Source organism: Sminthopsis crassicaudata, chromosome 2, assembly GCF_048593235.1.
Source record: "Sminthopsis crassicaudata isolate SCR6 chromosome 2, ASM4859323v1, whole genome shotgun sequence".
Lineage (NCBI taxonomy): Eukaryota > Metazoa > Chordata > Mammalia > Dasyuromorphia > Dasyuridae > Sminthopsis > Sminthopsis crassicaudata.
In genome coordinates this window covers 342611128-342627896 of record NC_133618.1, presented here as the reverse complement: position 1 = coordinate 342627896, position 16769 = coordinate 342611128, and the positions used below count along the sequence as shown (strand labels likewise).

Below are 16769 nucleotides of genomic sequence, written 5' to 3'. Positions count from 1 at the left end.
TTGAATTAAATTATCAACAAAGGGGAACTGATTCCTGTAGTAGACATGATGGAAACTTGAGAGTAAATAAAGATAAAAGACTGGAAAATTGGGTATAGTTTTGACGTGAACATGATATTTTGGGAAAGGAGACTTCAAAAAGTTAAAAAAGATTTCATGAACTAAATTGGGGGAAAGTCAGTTAAGGAAAGAGAAGATGATCACAAGAATGAAATTTTGAAGAGACTAAACCACCACCAAAAAAAACCCCAAAACAATTTTGACAAAGAGGAAAAGAAAGAGTAGTCTTTCACTGAAGAGCACAGATTTTATATGTTTAATCCAACTTTATTTTATTTTATCTGTGCTCTGAATCCATAATCCATAACATCTGGAGATGTTTTATCATTACTCCTGTGATTAGTTCTATTGTCTTAATCAGAATCTCTAAGTCTTTTAAAGCTGTCCTTAAAATATTGTTCTTAATGTATAAATTGTTCTGATTTTGCTCAATTCATTTTGCATCAGTTCATACCACTTTCTTTGAAAATATTGCATTCACAATTTTTTACAATACAGTGGTATCCCTTTAAATAAATATGCCATAACTTATTTATTTCCTAATTGATGGGCATACTCTGTTTCCACTTCTTTGCCACCATGAATTGAGTGCGTGCGCTCTCTCTCTCTCTCTCTCTCTCTCTCTCTTTCTCTCTTTCTCTCTTTCTCTCTCTCTCTGTGAACCCTTTATCTCTTTCTTTGATCTCTACTAGGCATAAGCCTAGGAGTGGTATCTTGGGGTCAGCAGGATGATTTCAGAGAGGCCTAGAGAGAATTACACGAACTGATGCTAAACAAAATGAGCAGAACCAAGAGATCATTGTACATGGCAATAACAAAATTATACAATGACCAATTCTGATGGACATGGTTCTTTTCAACAATGAGATGATTCAGGCCAGTTCCAACGATCTTGAGATGAAAAGAGCCATCTATCTACACCCAGAGAGAGGACTGTGGGAAGTGAGTGTGGATCACACATAGCATTTTCACTCTTTTTGTTGTGGTTGCTTGCATTTTATTTTCTTTCTCATTTTCCCCCCTTTTTGATATGATTTTTCTTGTGTAGCAAGATAATTGTATAAATATGTATACATATATTGAATTTAACATATATTGGATTACTTGCCATCTAAGGGAGGGAGTGGGGGAAAAATTGGAACACGAAGTTTTGCAGGGGTCAATGTAGAAAAATTATCCACACATATGTTTTGAAAATAAAAAGCAGAAATAAATGAATAAAAAGAGATGAGACCTTTATCAGAAAAAGTGATACAAAAGTTTTCCCCCCTTTGTTTGCTTATATTCTAGTTTTTGCTATAATAGTTTTGTTTATATAAAAATGATTTAATTTTATTTAAGAGAAATTGTCCATTTTATCTTCTGGGATCCTATTCTATTTGATCATGAATTCTCCATAGCTATATATGACAGTAATTTGTTCCATGTTCTGCTAATTTACTTATGATGTCATCCTTTATACCTCAATTATGTAACCATATGGAGCTTACCTTGTTATACAGTATGATATGTTGGTCTACATCTAATTTCTGCCAGTTTGCTTTTCAGTTTTCCTAAGAATTTTTGTCAAATTATAAGTTCTTACTTCAAAATCTGAGATCCTTAGGTTTATGGGATACTAGGTTATAGTACTTGTTTAATTCTATATACTATGTACCTAAGTCATTCCACTTATCAACCTGTTTCTTTTCCACTACCAAATGATTTTTTTTTTTTAATTATGGCTTTAAAGAGTATGATTGAGAACTGGTACTGTCATGACGTCTTATCACTTTTTTGTAGCTCTATAAAATAGTTCTTTACTATAGCACTGAGTAGATAAAATTAATTTAACTTTTATTGTCATTTTTATCATACTGGTTTGTACCTAGCCATAAGCAATCAATATTTTATTAATTATATAAATTTGTCCTTATTTTAAGAGTTTGTAAGGATATTCATAAAGTTCCTATAAACATCTTGTCAAAAAGACTCCCAAATATTTTATTTTATAGATTCCCAAATATTTTAAATGGAATTTCTATTTTTATTACTTCTTGCTAGATTTTGTTGGTTAATGTAAAAAAATTGATTTGTAAAATTATTTTATATCCTACCACCTTGATTGATAATTATTTTTATTTCAAGCCATAATGCTCTCCAAACATACCATATCACATACAAAAATTGATAATCTTGTTTCCTCTTTGCCTCTGCTTATTCCCTCAACTTACTTTTCTTGTCTTATAGCTGACATCTCCAGTGCAATACTGAATAGCAATGGTGATAATGGACATTCCTGCTTTATCCCTGATCTAAGTAGATAGGTCTTTAGTTTATTCCTATTATAGAGAATGCTGGCTCTTGGTTTTATGTAGACATTACTTAATTATTTTAAAGAAAATTTTATCTATTGCTATACCTTCTAGTGTTTTATTTTACAGGAATGAGAGTTGGATTTTATAAAAAGCTTGTTCTGCAGACAATTCTCAGACGAAGATATTGAAACTATTTCTAGCCATATGAAAAGATGCTCCAAGTCATTATTAATCAGAGAAGTTCAAATTAAGACAACTCTGAGATACCACTACACACCTGTCAGATTGGCTAGAATGATAGGGAAAGATAATGCACAATGTTGGAGGGGATGTGGGAAAACTGGGACATTGATACATTGTTGGTGGAATTGTGAATACATCCAGCCATTCTGGAGAACAATTTGGAACTATGTTCAAAAAGTTATCAAACTGTGCATACCCGTTGATCTAGCAGGGTTACTACTGGGCTTTATATCCCAAAGAGATTTTAAAGAAGGGAAAGGAAACTGTATGTGCAAGAATGTTTGTTGCAGCCCTCTTTGTAGTGGCCAGAAATTGGAAACTAAGTGGATGCCCATCAATTGAAGAATGGCTGAATAAATTGCAGTATATGAATATTATGGAATATTATTGTTCTATAAGAAAGTACCAGTAGGATGATTTCAGGAAGGCCTGGAGAGACTTACATGTACTAATGCTGAGTGAAATGAGTAGGACCAGGAGATCATTATATACTTCAATAACAATACTATATGAAGATCAATTCTCATGGATGTGACCCTCTTCAATATGAGATGAACCAAATCAGTTCCAATAGAGCAGTAATGAACTGAACCAGCTACACCCAGCGAAAGAACTTTGGGAGATGACTATGAACCACTACATAGAATTCCTAGTCCTCTATTTTTGTCCACCTGCATTTTTGATTTCCTTCACAGGCTAATTATATACAATTTCAAAATCTGATTATTTTTGCACAGCAAAATAACTGTTTGGACATGTATACATATATTGTATTTAACATATACTTTAACATGTATTGGTCAACCTGTCATCTGGAGGAAGAGGTGGATGGAAGAAGGGAAAAGTTGGAATAAAAGGTTTTGCAATTATCAATGCTAAAAAAATTACCCATGTTATCTTGTAAATAAAAAGCTACAATTAAAAAAAAAAATGAAGACACCAAAGGCATAGCAGAAACTATATTGCTTTTTTTAAATTAATATCAAGCAAAATATAGCTTAAAATAACTACTGATCTATATATCTATCTTCCTATCCACATATAATTTTTATGACAATAACATATACACCTATAGAAGACATCCTTGATAAGGGTTTTAGAAATAAATAAATAAATCTTTACAAACAGCATTATATGGTAAGTAACTTCCATAAATGCAATAATTACAGAAATTATTAACACAAGAATAATGAAGAACCTGTTTTGGGGAGACAGACAGACACACATCAACACTCACGCAGGGGAGAGCAGGAGAGGTGGGGGGAGGGGAGGGAGAGGGAGAGAGAGATGAAGAGAGACAGAGCCAGACATAGACACTGACACAGAAATAGACAGATAAGAGAGACAGGCAGAGGTAGAGACAGTAAGAGAACAGAGACTGTCAGAGAGACAGGAAGAGCAGGAAGGAAGGAGAGGGTGGGGGAAGTGAGAGAAATGGAGAGACAGAGATAGAGATACCGAGAGAAAAATGTTTTGTTTGCTAAGCATAAAATATTTTTGGTAGAGAAAAAAATAGTCTTTAGTCTCTTTTCCAAGAAGCTAACTCTAATGCATATATCAAAATTGTGCAAGGTTCTTTGAAAGATATAAAAATAAAGATAAGTCAATTTTGTAGTAAGTACAAGGCTTATGACTGTGGATGGAAAAAAAGATAAACCCAAATTTCTATCCAAGTTCTCTATAACTAGTCATATCTAAGTACTCCATTTATATAGCCATTGTCTTTGTTCAGACCTTACTCACTGCTCAGGAAGACAATTGCAAATGCCTCCTAATTGATCTTCTATCTCATCTTTCCAACACTTCAAATACATAGAAAAAAAAAAGAGCTTGTTCTGTATCTAATGCAATCATAATTTTGTTTTGTTGTTTTTTATTAATATAGTCAAGTTTCCAATTTTCCTAACACTGTACAGCCTTGTATTCCTAATGAAATTCAGCTTGGTCATAGTGTATAATATTTGTGCTATGTTGTTTAAAAATTCTATATCTATATTCATCAAGGATATTGATCCCATACAGTATTGGAATTAATTCTTTTAAATTTATGTTGGAATTTGATTTTGATTTCATCTAATTCAGGGGACTTTCTCTTTAGGAATTCATTTAGTTTATTTAATATGTTTATATTAAATATTCCATTTCCTGTTAATCTGGACAATTGACAATTTTTATAAATATTCATCCATTTTATTTTATGATTAATTCTAATTCATCAATTGTGAGTTTAATTAGCATATAGTAGGACCAAATAACTTTATAATAATTTGTTTGATTTGTCTTCATTGTTTACTTTCTCTTTCTTCATTTTCGTTATTAATAATTTGTGGGGTTTTTTGTTTCATTTTAAAAATCAAATTGGCAAATGGCTTAACTTTTGCTGTGACTTTCTGCAAGGAAAAAAACCTCCTAGTTTTATTTATTAACAATTTGGAGGACTTTAATTTTCTTAATTCTTTTTTGGTTTCTGAGATTTCTGTTTTAATATTTAACTGAAGGTTTTTAATTTGTTAATTTTCATTGCAAAACTTAATTCAAATTTTTTTAATTGCATGCCCCAATTAATTGATTTTTCTCTTTTTTTCCTTGAAAGTATGTGAAGATAAAAATTTATTAAGCTGTCTCATCATTGTCACTATTTTTAAACAGAATTATTTGTTGTTTTTATAATTTGCTCTATAATACAATTATTCTTTAGTTATTTAGTTTCCAGTTAATTTTTGACTTTTACTTTAATCTTTAAATCTTTTCTTTTATCTTTAAATTTCTGCTTTTATCCATTTGTTTGTAAGGCTTTTAATGTTTATTTGTGATAAATTTTTGTGAAAGGCCATGCATAACTGAGATTTTATATATATATATATATATATATATATATATATATATATGCTACTTTCTATTTATCTACAATATACTCCAAATGTCTATCACATTCCAAAATAAAATTTTTTTAAAATGTAGAAAACCAAGGGCAAAGAACAGAAGATGCAATCTGACAAAAAGGGTGTGTTTCTTTGCTATATATCTTTATATACCAATAGGACTGTGACTCAGTATAAATGAGATGGCAAAAGATGATACAGAGAAGGCAGAATTACTCAGTTTTTACATTGCTAATTTTTTCTCAAAGTACAATTATTATTCTAGAAAGTGTGAGCAAAAATGGTTATTAGGGAGAAGAATACTAAGTAGAGCTATGGGCTAGCTTCCTTTAATGAATTCAAGATGAATTACAATACATGATACTGAAACACTCAGGAAAATGAATTGTGAGCTACTATTAGAGATCTCAGAATGACTGTGGACAGTACTGAAGTACTGGAGAATAGCAAATGTTTTCCAATTTTCATGCAAGGGAAGAGAATGAAGTCAGAAACAGACTGCCAAATTCTGGAACCCATTTATAGTAAGTAGGACCAGGCATTGCCTCGGATCCTTGTTGCTTATTAATGAGGACTTTGTTTTGGTACTGATAATATTTTCCTTTAACAAAGTTAGCTCTTTGACAAAGTAGAAACCTGGACTAATCACAATGGTGATTATTATTTATTAATCATTTTTTCATAAATACCTGAGCTTGCACTAAGTGCTTATATTCTAAGTGCCCAAGCATTTTAAAAAGCACTTTAAAAAAGAGGATGAAAAATGAATGGAAGAAAAGAGTAATGATAAATGACAGTAGGAAGACTGCTCCATAGAGGCAGTAGTTTAACAATTATCTCTCTGAAAAAAAAAAATGCATGTGACACACAAAGATATATTTTTTTACAATATTAAAATTTTCACTTTACACCATACAATCGACAAAACAATAAATTGTATGAGTTTGCATGGTTTGCTGATTTCTGAGGTATAAAACTCAAATTGAAAACTTCAAATTTAACAAATGGCTCCAGCTGGTTCTAGCACAATCTTGTCTAGAGGCAAGCCTCTAAACTATCTGACCTTCTAAGAAACAATAAATCTCAAAAAATTTATATCAGATGAAGAGCCTGAGAAGAAAAATTGCTAGATCACACAGAGAAGTTCCTAAACTAACTTTTTTGGACCAAGCCTAGATGTCTGGTCATTCCAAGTTCCTGAACAAGCAGGTTGAATCACTAGACCAAATGGAAGACTTGCTTAACTAAAAATTGAGACTTTTAGGATTATACAGAATAATAATAAGTAATAAGAAGCAAAGCCAGAATGTGAAAAAGTAAACATAAATCCTGACTTCTATTGTTATTTTATGTTATTCAGAAGTAGGATATGTGTTCTTTGGTATATTGTAATAGTAATTGTAATTCCCAATTAGTCTTCCTGGCCAAGTCTCTCTACATCACACACACACACACACACACACACACACACACACACACACACACACACACACACACACACACACACACACACACACCCCCTGCCAAAATGATTTTCCTTAAGCAAACATCTAATGATATAATTTTTTCACTTAATAAATTCCAGTGAATTCTAGGATAACAAATGAATGTTCTGTTAGATTTTTAAAGCCCTTTACAAGCTGGCCTCTGCCTACATTTCAAATCTTACTACAGATTACATATCCTTCTGTACTATAAGATCTGCCAAACTGTCCTTTTCACTATTCCCTATATGTGGCATTATGTTTCTATAGCTTTGCTGTATTCTATTCCTGGAATGCATTCCCTCCTTACTTGCCACATACAATATTACTTCTTTTAACTCAGCTCAAACATTACCTTCTACATAAAATTCTAGGTTTTTTTAAAAGTGGATTTTGAGCTAAATATGTCAACAGTTTATTATTGCAATCTAAAAGAGTAGGTACAATCTTTTTTTTTTTTTTTTTTTTTTTTTTTTTTTCATGAGGAAATTGGGATTAAGTGATTTGCCCAGAATCACACAGCTAAGAAGTGTTAAGTGTCTGAGGCCAGATATGAACTCAGGTCATCCCAACTTCAGGGCTGGTGCCACCAAGCTGCCCCCAAAATAGGTACAATCTTAAACTACATTAACAGAGCCACAGAAATTTTTTAAAAATGACAGATGAGGGACAGCTGGGTGGCGCAGTGGATAGAGCACGAGCCTTGAATTCAGGAGGACCCGAGTTCAAATTTGGTCTCAGACACTTAACACTTGCTAGCTGTGTGACCCTGGGCAAGTCACTTAACCCCAGCCTCAGGGGGAAAAAAAAAAGAGTGGGAAAATGACAGATGATAGAGTATAGTCAGAAGATATATACCATGTTCAACTTTATGAAAATGACATTATTTTGGAAGGGACAATAGCAAATTTTAATGCTCCCAGAAAGAGACAACCAGGATGATAAAAAGGGGGTATTTAAACTGAATGAAAATGGAGACAGGAGATGAGAGCTGCTTTTTAAGTATGTAAACAGTTATCAAATGGAAAAAGGATTAAACTTGCTTTTCTTGACCCTTGAGGACAGAACTAGGAATAATGGAGGAAGCTGTATAGAGGGAAACATTGGTGTAAAAACAAAACTTCCTAATAATTCAGAATTGTCTCTAAGTAAGAGGTTATCTTAAGAAGCGATATGTTTTCAGTCACTGGCTGGAAGGATTTGTCCATGATATTGTAGGGAAACTGCTGCTACAGTAGAGGCTGGACTAGAAACTTCTGAAATCCTTCCATTATTGAGATCTTGTGATTTAAATAACAGACAATCTTAATACCTTCAGTTATTGATCCTCCTGTTCCTGGATAGTGAGTTTCTTACATGGACCATGACATCTAGGCCAGTTCCGGCCATGCTTCATTTATTTCCTGGCCATTTTCTTGACACTTGCCTTGATAATTGTCCCTACTACCCTATTACTTTTATATGGTCCAATTGTTTCAGTCAATTGTTGAAACTTAGTTTATGGGAAAATCAAAGTGAGAGAGAACTTTATTCTTCTTAGGATTTTTTTTTTTTTGCTATTAATCAATCTTGGCAGGCAATCAATCAATCAGAAGTATTATGATATCCATCTACATATCCATTTTAAGCTTTATTTTTAAAATAAACCTTTTTTATTCATTAAAGCTATTTCTAGAATAAAGGATTTCCAAATAACTGTTTTAAAATTAATCACAACACTGTAAATTTGCCCTTAAAAAAAAGTTTATAAAATGTATATTCTTCCTTCACTACTGAGATAGAGGATGTAAAAATACTGCTTACTGCCAGAAGCAGATGATGTCTTGGTTAATTTTGCTTAATTTTTATGGAATATTATTGTTCTGTAAGAAATGACCAGCAGGATGAATACAGAGAGGCTTGGAGAGACTTACATGAACTGATGCTGAGTGAAATGAGCAGAACTAGATCATTATACACTTCAACAATGATACTGTATGAGGATGTATTCTGATGGAAGTGGATATCTTCAACAGAGCTAATCCAATTCCAATTGATCAATGATGGACAGAATCAGCTACACCCAGAGAAGGAACACTGAGTGTAAACTGTTAGTATTTTTTTTGTTTTTCTCCCCAGGTTATTTTTACCTTCCAAATCCAATTCTTCCTTTGCAGCAACAACAACAACAACAAAATTCGGTTCTGCACATATATATTGTATCTAGGATATACTATAACATATTTAATACATATGGGAAAGCCTGCCATCTAGGGGAGGGAGTGGAGGGAAGGAGGGGAAAAATTCGGAACAGAAGGGAGTACAAGGGATAATGTTGTAAAAAATTACCTATGCATATGTACCGTCAAAAAAAAAATGTGATAATTATAAAATTAATTTAAAAAATTTAAAAAAATTTTGCTTAACTTTTCTACTCCTTTTTATTAGAAATAATGTTTTTCTGAATAGAAGGGGAGGAAAGGATATATTTAGGCAAAAATGATATGTAAGAAAAAAGGATATAAACAAAAACAAAATAAAAAGAATCACAAACCTGCTTTCAATACTGTACCAAGTTGGTTGTTTAATTTGAAGGCACTCTATCAAAAATATTAGTCAAAAAAGATATGAAACACAGGTCCAAAAAAGAAAGCATAGGGGCCTTAGAAAAATAATTTATTTAGGTGAACTCAAATACAACATTAATGTTAAGATGAAAGGAAAAAAATTAATATCCAGCTGACATACCTCATCAGAAACTTTAAACCTTCGCAACAATGCTACCACCTTCTGTTTGAAGTTTTGTTGCTGTAAGCCAAGGAGAAAATAAAATCAGCAATCACAGAAAACGCATCTTTCTGATGGTAAACAAAATATAGGTCTGTTTGATAAAATGACTTAAAATGACTAAGCAATCCTATAGGGTCTGTTCTCTTATTGATATATTTTCAATAAAGTAGAACCTTAACCCTCTGTATCAGGGATAATTTGTATGTAATTTCCACTTGGATAACTTCCCACCATGGGGAAACCCCTAAGTTTGACTTGGGAAACATAAAGTCTCAAAAAGAAGAAACAGAAAAATATATCATTAGAACTGCAACAAAGACAGATCAATATGGAATGTCATATTCCTTAATTCATAGAGAAGGAATGCACATAGAGTTTGTTGTTTTATATCTAAGTGTACATCTGGGAGTATTATCCAAACTTTCTTTTATATACTGCTTTTATTAAATTCTAACATTTACTGAAAAGATTGCCCAAAGTACAACTTTGGTACATTAAATCCAAAAGCATTTTAATCAAAATACTCAATTATTAACCAAGTATTTGTGCATAAAGTGCCTAAACATTTAAGCCTAAACATACTGTTAATAAGCTATTCAAAAATTTACTTTACCTGTGGTTCCATAATATGAAGATCACTTGAATAATTTCTTATCTTTTGAGGCTACAATTGGCTTATGACAAACAAATTTATATGATCTTGAGTCAGAATGCAAGATCTACTCCTTTTGTTCCTATTCATGAGCTACTAAATGAAGCTATAGAAAACTACAGTGAATCTCAATTAGAATCTCATCTCCAGAAAAGTAATCCTTATACACCTCCCTAATTGATTCACCACATTGGCCTTTCCAAAACTTTTTATCCCTCCTCAAAACTGTTATAGTCCCTACTATTCTCAACTATGACTCTTACAGCTGAGAAATCTGTTTGATTTCTCCCTAAAGAAACTCAGCCATTAATTATTCTCAACTCATTTCACCATCATTTAGGTGCCTTCCCCCACAATTTTTTCCTTCCCTCACCTCAAGAGGTGAGCCTTTTCCTTGACAAGGTAAACTCCTTTACCTGCAAAAGTGATCTAATCCCATCCCATCTTCTCTAATAAATGTTCACACTAATTTTCGATCTCTGTCTACTGGTTGCTTCCCTGCTGCCTTTAAAACAAATCTACATCTCTACTATTAAAAAAAAATCCTCCCATTGAATCTATCTATCCATCCATCCATCCATCCCTCTCTATCATATTATGTATCCCTCCTCACTGTCACAGTTCAGCATCATCATTCAACTGAAATTGCTCTTTCCAAAGTTACAAATGATTTCTTAATTACAAATCTAACAGCCTTTTCTCAATCCTCATCTTTCTTGATCTCTTTGAAACTTCTGTGGATCACTCTCTTCTCTTAGAACTATCTTTTCTCTAGGTTTTTATGATACACTTTCATGAATGCTTTACTTTCTCTGAGTTCTCCCGTACCTGATTCTTGACAATCTATTCCTCAGTCTTTTTGCTGGATCCTCTAGTCCTCAAGGCTCTGTAATGAGCTCTCCTTGTAATCTGTTTTGCTTAGTAAACTCATCTTTACCTACAGATTCAATTATCATCTCTATCACATTAAATTAGCTTTAAACTTTCTTTGAACTTCTTCAGGCTTGCCTCCCAGCAATTGGAGGATATAAAGTTTTAAATCAAAATGTCCAGCAGTATATTTTTTATCTTTCTCCCAAATCTTTTTCCTCTTCTGAAATTTATGACAGAGGGCATCATCATCTTTTTAGTCACCTAACCTCTGAACCTAAGTATTATCCTAGACTTCTCACCCTTTTTCATCTAATCTATGACCACATCCTATAAATTCTACATTCACAATTTTTCTGACATACATTGCTTTCTCTCTTTTGACATGGCCACCACAACAGAGGAGGATTATCTCTTGCCTGAACTGTTGCAATTAATGCTGGTCTCCCCACTTCAAAATTTTCTCCACTCCAATCCATCCTCTTGTAGCTATCAAAATGATTTTCTGAAATTGCAAGTCGGAATGTATTATTTACTCAAAACACTAATTATTTCCAGGATCAAATTTTAAGTCCTCTGATCGGCCTTTAAACTTTTACAACCCTTACAAATTTTCCATTCTTCTAGTTAACTTCCCTCTACATATTCTGCAATTCAGTTACCCTTGTCTCTTTGCTCAGAGACAGGCCATATCCCTTGACATTTCTCAAGTTGTCACCCATGCTTGGAATTCTCTCCTTCCTGACTTCTACCTTCTAGTTTCCTTGGCTTCCTCCAAGGCTCAGCTGAAATCCTATCTTCTTAAGGTCCTCTTCAATGTCTAACCCTCTGAAATAATCTCCAATTTATCTTACATACATATATTGTTTATGGATGTAGTTGCTTCAGTGATGTTTCTCTCCATTAGGCTGGAAGGTCCTTGAGGAAAGGAGCTTTCTTTCTATTTTGTTTCTATTCCCAAAGTTTAGTACAATGTTTGGCATATAGAAGGCACTTAATAAATGCCTGCTGACTTGACAATACTCTTCTTTTTCAATGTGTTTAAAAGCTCAAATGTACTGCAATTGGATTAACCATTCCATATCTGTGGTGGTTTTAATGCACCACTCAAATATATGTGATCTTATTGGTCATTATTCCTATTATTAGTTATGCTAGAACTATGGTAAGAACAAAATAGTACATAAAATCATAAATATTAAAAGAATTAATAAGGCCTGAGAAATTCTATATATTTTTTTTTGCATTAAACTGTTTTAATGATCTCAAAATTCTGTGACAGATTTTTGGTCAAATTTGTTTCCATTTAAAAATTATTGATTTTAAAAACTAATAATTTAAAACTGCCATGAAACAAATGGTCCACAAAAACATTCATTTCATCCTGAAGCTTTTACAATGAATTATAATCATTAACCAGTCTTTTACCATTAAACTTAAATGGCCAATTGAGACAAACAGTTCTGAGACTGTTTTTCCACCACTCATTAAGACTGGGGTGGCAGATATGGTACAGAATATTCATTTAGCTTTCTGAACAGATTTTGTGATTTTGTCAGCTCCAGCAACCTTCTTGTCAACTGCCTTCATGACACCAACTGCAACAGTCTGCCTCATATCACAAACAGCAAAATGACCCAGAGAAAGATAATCAGAGAAGCTCTCCACACACTCAGGCTTGCCTGAAAACATGTCAACGATGGCAACATCACCAAATTTCAGTAATTATATCCCAAGGCTCTTTCTTGGTCACTCTTTTCTTTCACTTTCTAGGTTGGTGATCTTAACAGTTCTCAATAGGTTTAATTATCATCATGGTGCTTTCAAGACTTACATATCTTAAAGTTCTATTACCACCACATCAACCGACTATTAGACATTTTAAAATGGGTGTCTCACAGACATCTTAAACCCATTGTGTTCCAAAGCAGAACTCATTAACTTTCTCCCTCCACCCACATCAATTCATTACCTTCCCTAAACTTCCCCTACTTCTTCTGAAGTATCTATTTCACAAGGTTTGCATCATCATTGACTCTTCACTTGTCTTCATCTTAAATATTCAAATAATTGTCAAATATTGCCATTTATATGTCCACTTGATCTTTCACACTTATCTCTTTCTCACTGCTCAGTTACCACTTTAGTTCAGGCCTTTATTTCTTGCTTAAACTAATCCAATAACTTCCTAATTGTTCTCCTACCTCAAAAGTTTTTTTGCATTTAAATCTGTCTTCCATACTACTACTGAAGTGACTTTTCTGATCTCTTCAGTTAATAGTGTTGTGCTCCTCAAAACTACAATGTAATTCTCTAAGTGCTTATATATGTGCATATTGTCTATTTTGAGAAACCAAAAGCTATTTGAATCCTTGTATCTTTAGTGCCTAGAAGTTAAGTGCTTGATAATTTAATGTCTTTTGTATGCCTATGTGCATATGTACATGAAACAGAGATTTAGAATTTTTTAAAAGGGGGATATCTGGTTAATTTTAGTGCCAATTTCCAACAAATAGGAAAGTTTCTATTTTTATATATGTCCCCTTTTCTTCTAACAAAGCTGTTAAATATAGGCCCTATATGGTATAATTTCATCTAGGAAGTAGATGGATATCCACATTAGTGACAGTAAATATAGGAAATGGAAATAAAATTTTATTAGGGAAAAATAATTTGTATTTTCTATTCAACTAAGATGTTTAAAACAAACTGAAGGAATATTATTTAATTCAAAGATAAAAATTTGAGTTTGAGATAAAATTTAGGTATAAGAGATTGTCTCTGATAACATGGCATACTATTTCTAAACCATAATCCAATTCATCATTAAACCAATATTTTAAACCAAAAAAACTCTACCTAGATACTTCTAAAGAAAACATTCCTTTCTGATAAAAGACAATATGATTATTTTGAAAATTTCCTCATCTTAAAACAGGTATTAGAATGTACAAAATGGAAGTGTTCTGAGGTCAAAAATATAGTAATTGGCATGTTTGTTTGTTTTTTTAAAGTCACTAGTATTTCATTTTAAGTTAGGTATTTTTATTTTAAGAGGCTAATTTTTTTTTTGTTTGTTTTCAGGTGAATAGGTGTATTTAATAGGTGTACTTAAATTATAGCATTAATTATAGCAATTGCTTTAAAATAGCATAAGTTGTATTTGAAAGACAAGTGAAGATTACGAGGTAAAAACTGATATTGGAAAAGTGGCCTCTGAAACAAATCCTAAGGACAGCTATGAGTACAGGGAAGAACTCTGAAATAAATCAGAAGCCTACTTTCTGTCCAAACCTGATAATTCTACAGCAAAATCATGTTTTAAACACTTCTAGGCAAGACATTTGAAAATCCAAGTGTAATAACATATGAATTAATGTTAGTGTAAAAACAGATTTACCATGCTTGCTGGTACTTAGGGTGCACTGCGCTTAATCAGATGAAATCCAACTTTCTCCCAAGACCATATTTTTTTTCTTCTTGTGCCTAAGACAGTCACATTTGGAGCTGCATTTAAGGCTTAAACAGTGGCAAATATGTTAAATACTCTAATATCTTTATGAATTGGAATTTACTTCTCAAAAATCCAAAAACTATAAGAGAATTTTCAAAAGCAATTGGAGCTATCAGCTATAATGATAAGATGTGTAAATCTCATCAGTGAAAGAGCTAAAGTCTGGGATCAATCAATAAAAGGAAAGCATATTTATTCCTAATTACTGACCCATAGCTTCATATTAAGCCTCATACAAAAACAAAACTATCAATATAGGCCACATTTGTACCCTTTATATTATAGGCCATATTTGTACCCTTTATATCAGAGGGGTTGTGGTATTTAATATACGGCTTACATGTAATTTGTCACAAATCCACATTTAACTTGTAAAATTTCTTATCTAACCTACTTAAGATCAAAATTTCCTTTTACCTGTGTGGATTTTTTTTTATTCTTTGAAAATTCCAAACAAAAGAGTTTTCTTTTATAAACCTTAGTTTCTTAGGGCATTGAAGTATGAAACATTATCATTTGCAACAGCAAAAATGTCCTAAATAGTGGAACTAATAAAGAAGTTACAATTCACTTTGCTTTTAAGAAATTCTCTGCCTTCTAAGATTAGCATTGCACATAAACATACAAGTCAAATATGATATTGAAAGTAGGTTGTCTCAGATTTCCATGTAATTCATTATCCAATGTGGCAATGATGAATTACAGATTTTATCCACGATTCAACTCTGCACTTGCTTTTAAATAATCAGAAAGATATGGAATACCCAAGTATCAAAAGGCAAGGAATTCAGTTAGATGTCACTGGAAGTTCCTTGAAACTATTATTTTATATGTTTAATAAAAATGAAATTGAAAGTTATGCCTTGAGATATTCAATCTTAAGAAAACTTAACAACAATAATAGGTTTTGTTTAGTTTATTATTGAATTTTACATAACTTATTTTAGCCCATTTACAAACTGGATGTGTGCATTTATTGTACTGTATTAATTCCATCATCTAGGAAAATGGGGGATTCTTTCAGATTCAAGGCTCATACTAACCTTAGAAAGAATAAGAACTTCTTTCAGAAACACTAAGTTGAAGATAGGAGCACACAAAAAAAAATTTGAAGAACTTAACTGTAGTTGAATATTGTTAAGGATTTCTGGGTAAATATTTACCCTGATTATTGCTTTGGAAAAAATAAGAAAGATCTGAGTTCATTTCTAGGTTCTCTTACTTTTAGAAATTACATTCTCTAGTAATTCTTTCCTGAATTTTTTCTGCTAGTTGTTATTGAATCCTAATGGAAAATATTAACATAGCAAATCTCATTAGAGTAATGAAAAAGGTCAAGAAATTAAAATTTAATAGTCTAAATAAGTAGATTGGATTGGTTAAATCATAAACAGGAAAAATAACTTTTTAAAGAAAGTTAATTTCCCCCAAATTAAAGTAATGCCAAATTGAGCACCACTTACTTATACCATAAATTGTGTTAGGATTTGGATTTTCATGAATTGAGCAATCTTTTCTAAAATACTGGAATGGAGGAAGCGGTAACATTGATATGAGAAAGAAATAGTGAAATATGAAAAGTTTTCTAAAATGGTCATTCTTCTCATGGTGGAGAATAGAGCTACAGGAATTTGATCTGTGTTCTAATCTCCTGCGAAGTCAGGCAGTATTACCACAGTGCACCCTTTTTTTCATTAGAAGTATCTTGCACAACCAAACTTTTACTACTTTATTATGCTTTCCCATTATAATCCTTTACTACTTTATTATGATTTCCTATTGTATTCCTTTACATTAGGAAAGAACAAATTTATTCACAGGTAGATCTCTCTATATAAATATTTTTTTATCATCCATCCCTTTAACAACATTATAAACTAGTTTCAGTCCAGATTCAAAAGATGTGAATTTAAAAAAAAAAAAAAAAAAGCAGATGGATATAAGAGAGACAGTAATGAACTTAACATGTCATTAGCTTTTTTTGGAATTTGGAAGGGG

General features: G+C 32.2%; 1 protein-coding gene across 10 annotated transcripts in view; it reads right to left on the bottom strand.

Moving 5' to 3' along the window:
• LOC141556459 (metastasis-associated protein MTA1) overlaps positions 1-16769 on the bottom strand; it is a 610678-nt gene that overhangs the window by 447784 nt on the left and 146125 nt on the right. For 9 of the 10 annotated variants that reach the window (XM_074290610.1, XM_074290601.1, XM_074290609.1 and 6 more), the window contains one exon: positions 9694-9753. In XM_074290610.1, the coding sequence (XP_074146711.1) occupies positions 9694-9753 (60 nt within the window). Of the gene's footprint in view, positions 1-9693; positions 9754-14657; positions 16660-16769 lie in introns of those variants that run through there. The other variant, XM_074290608.1, reaches the window with a different exon arrangement.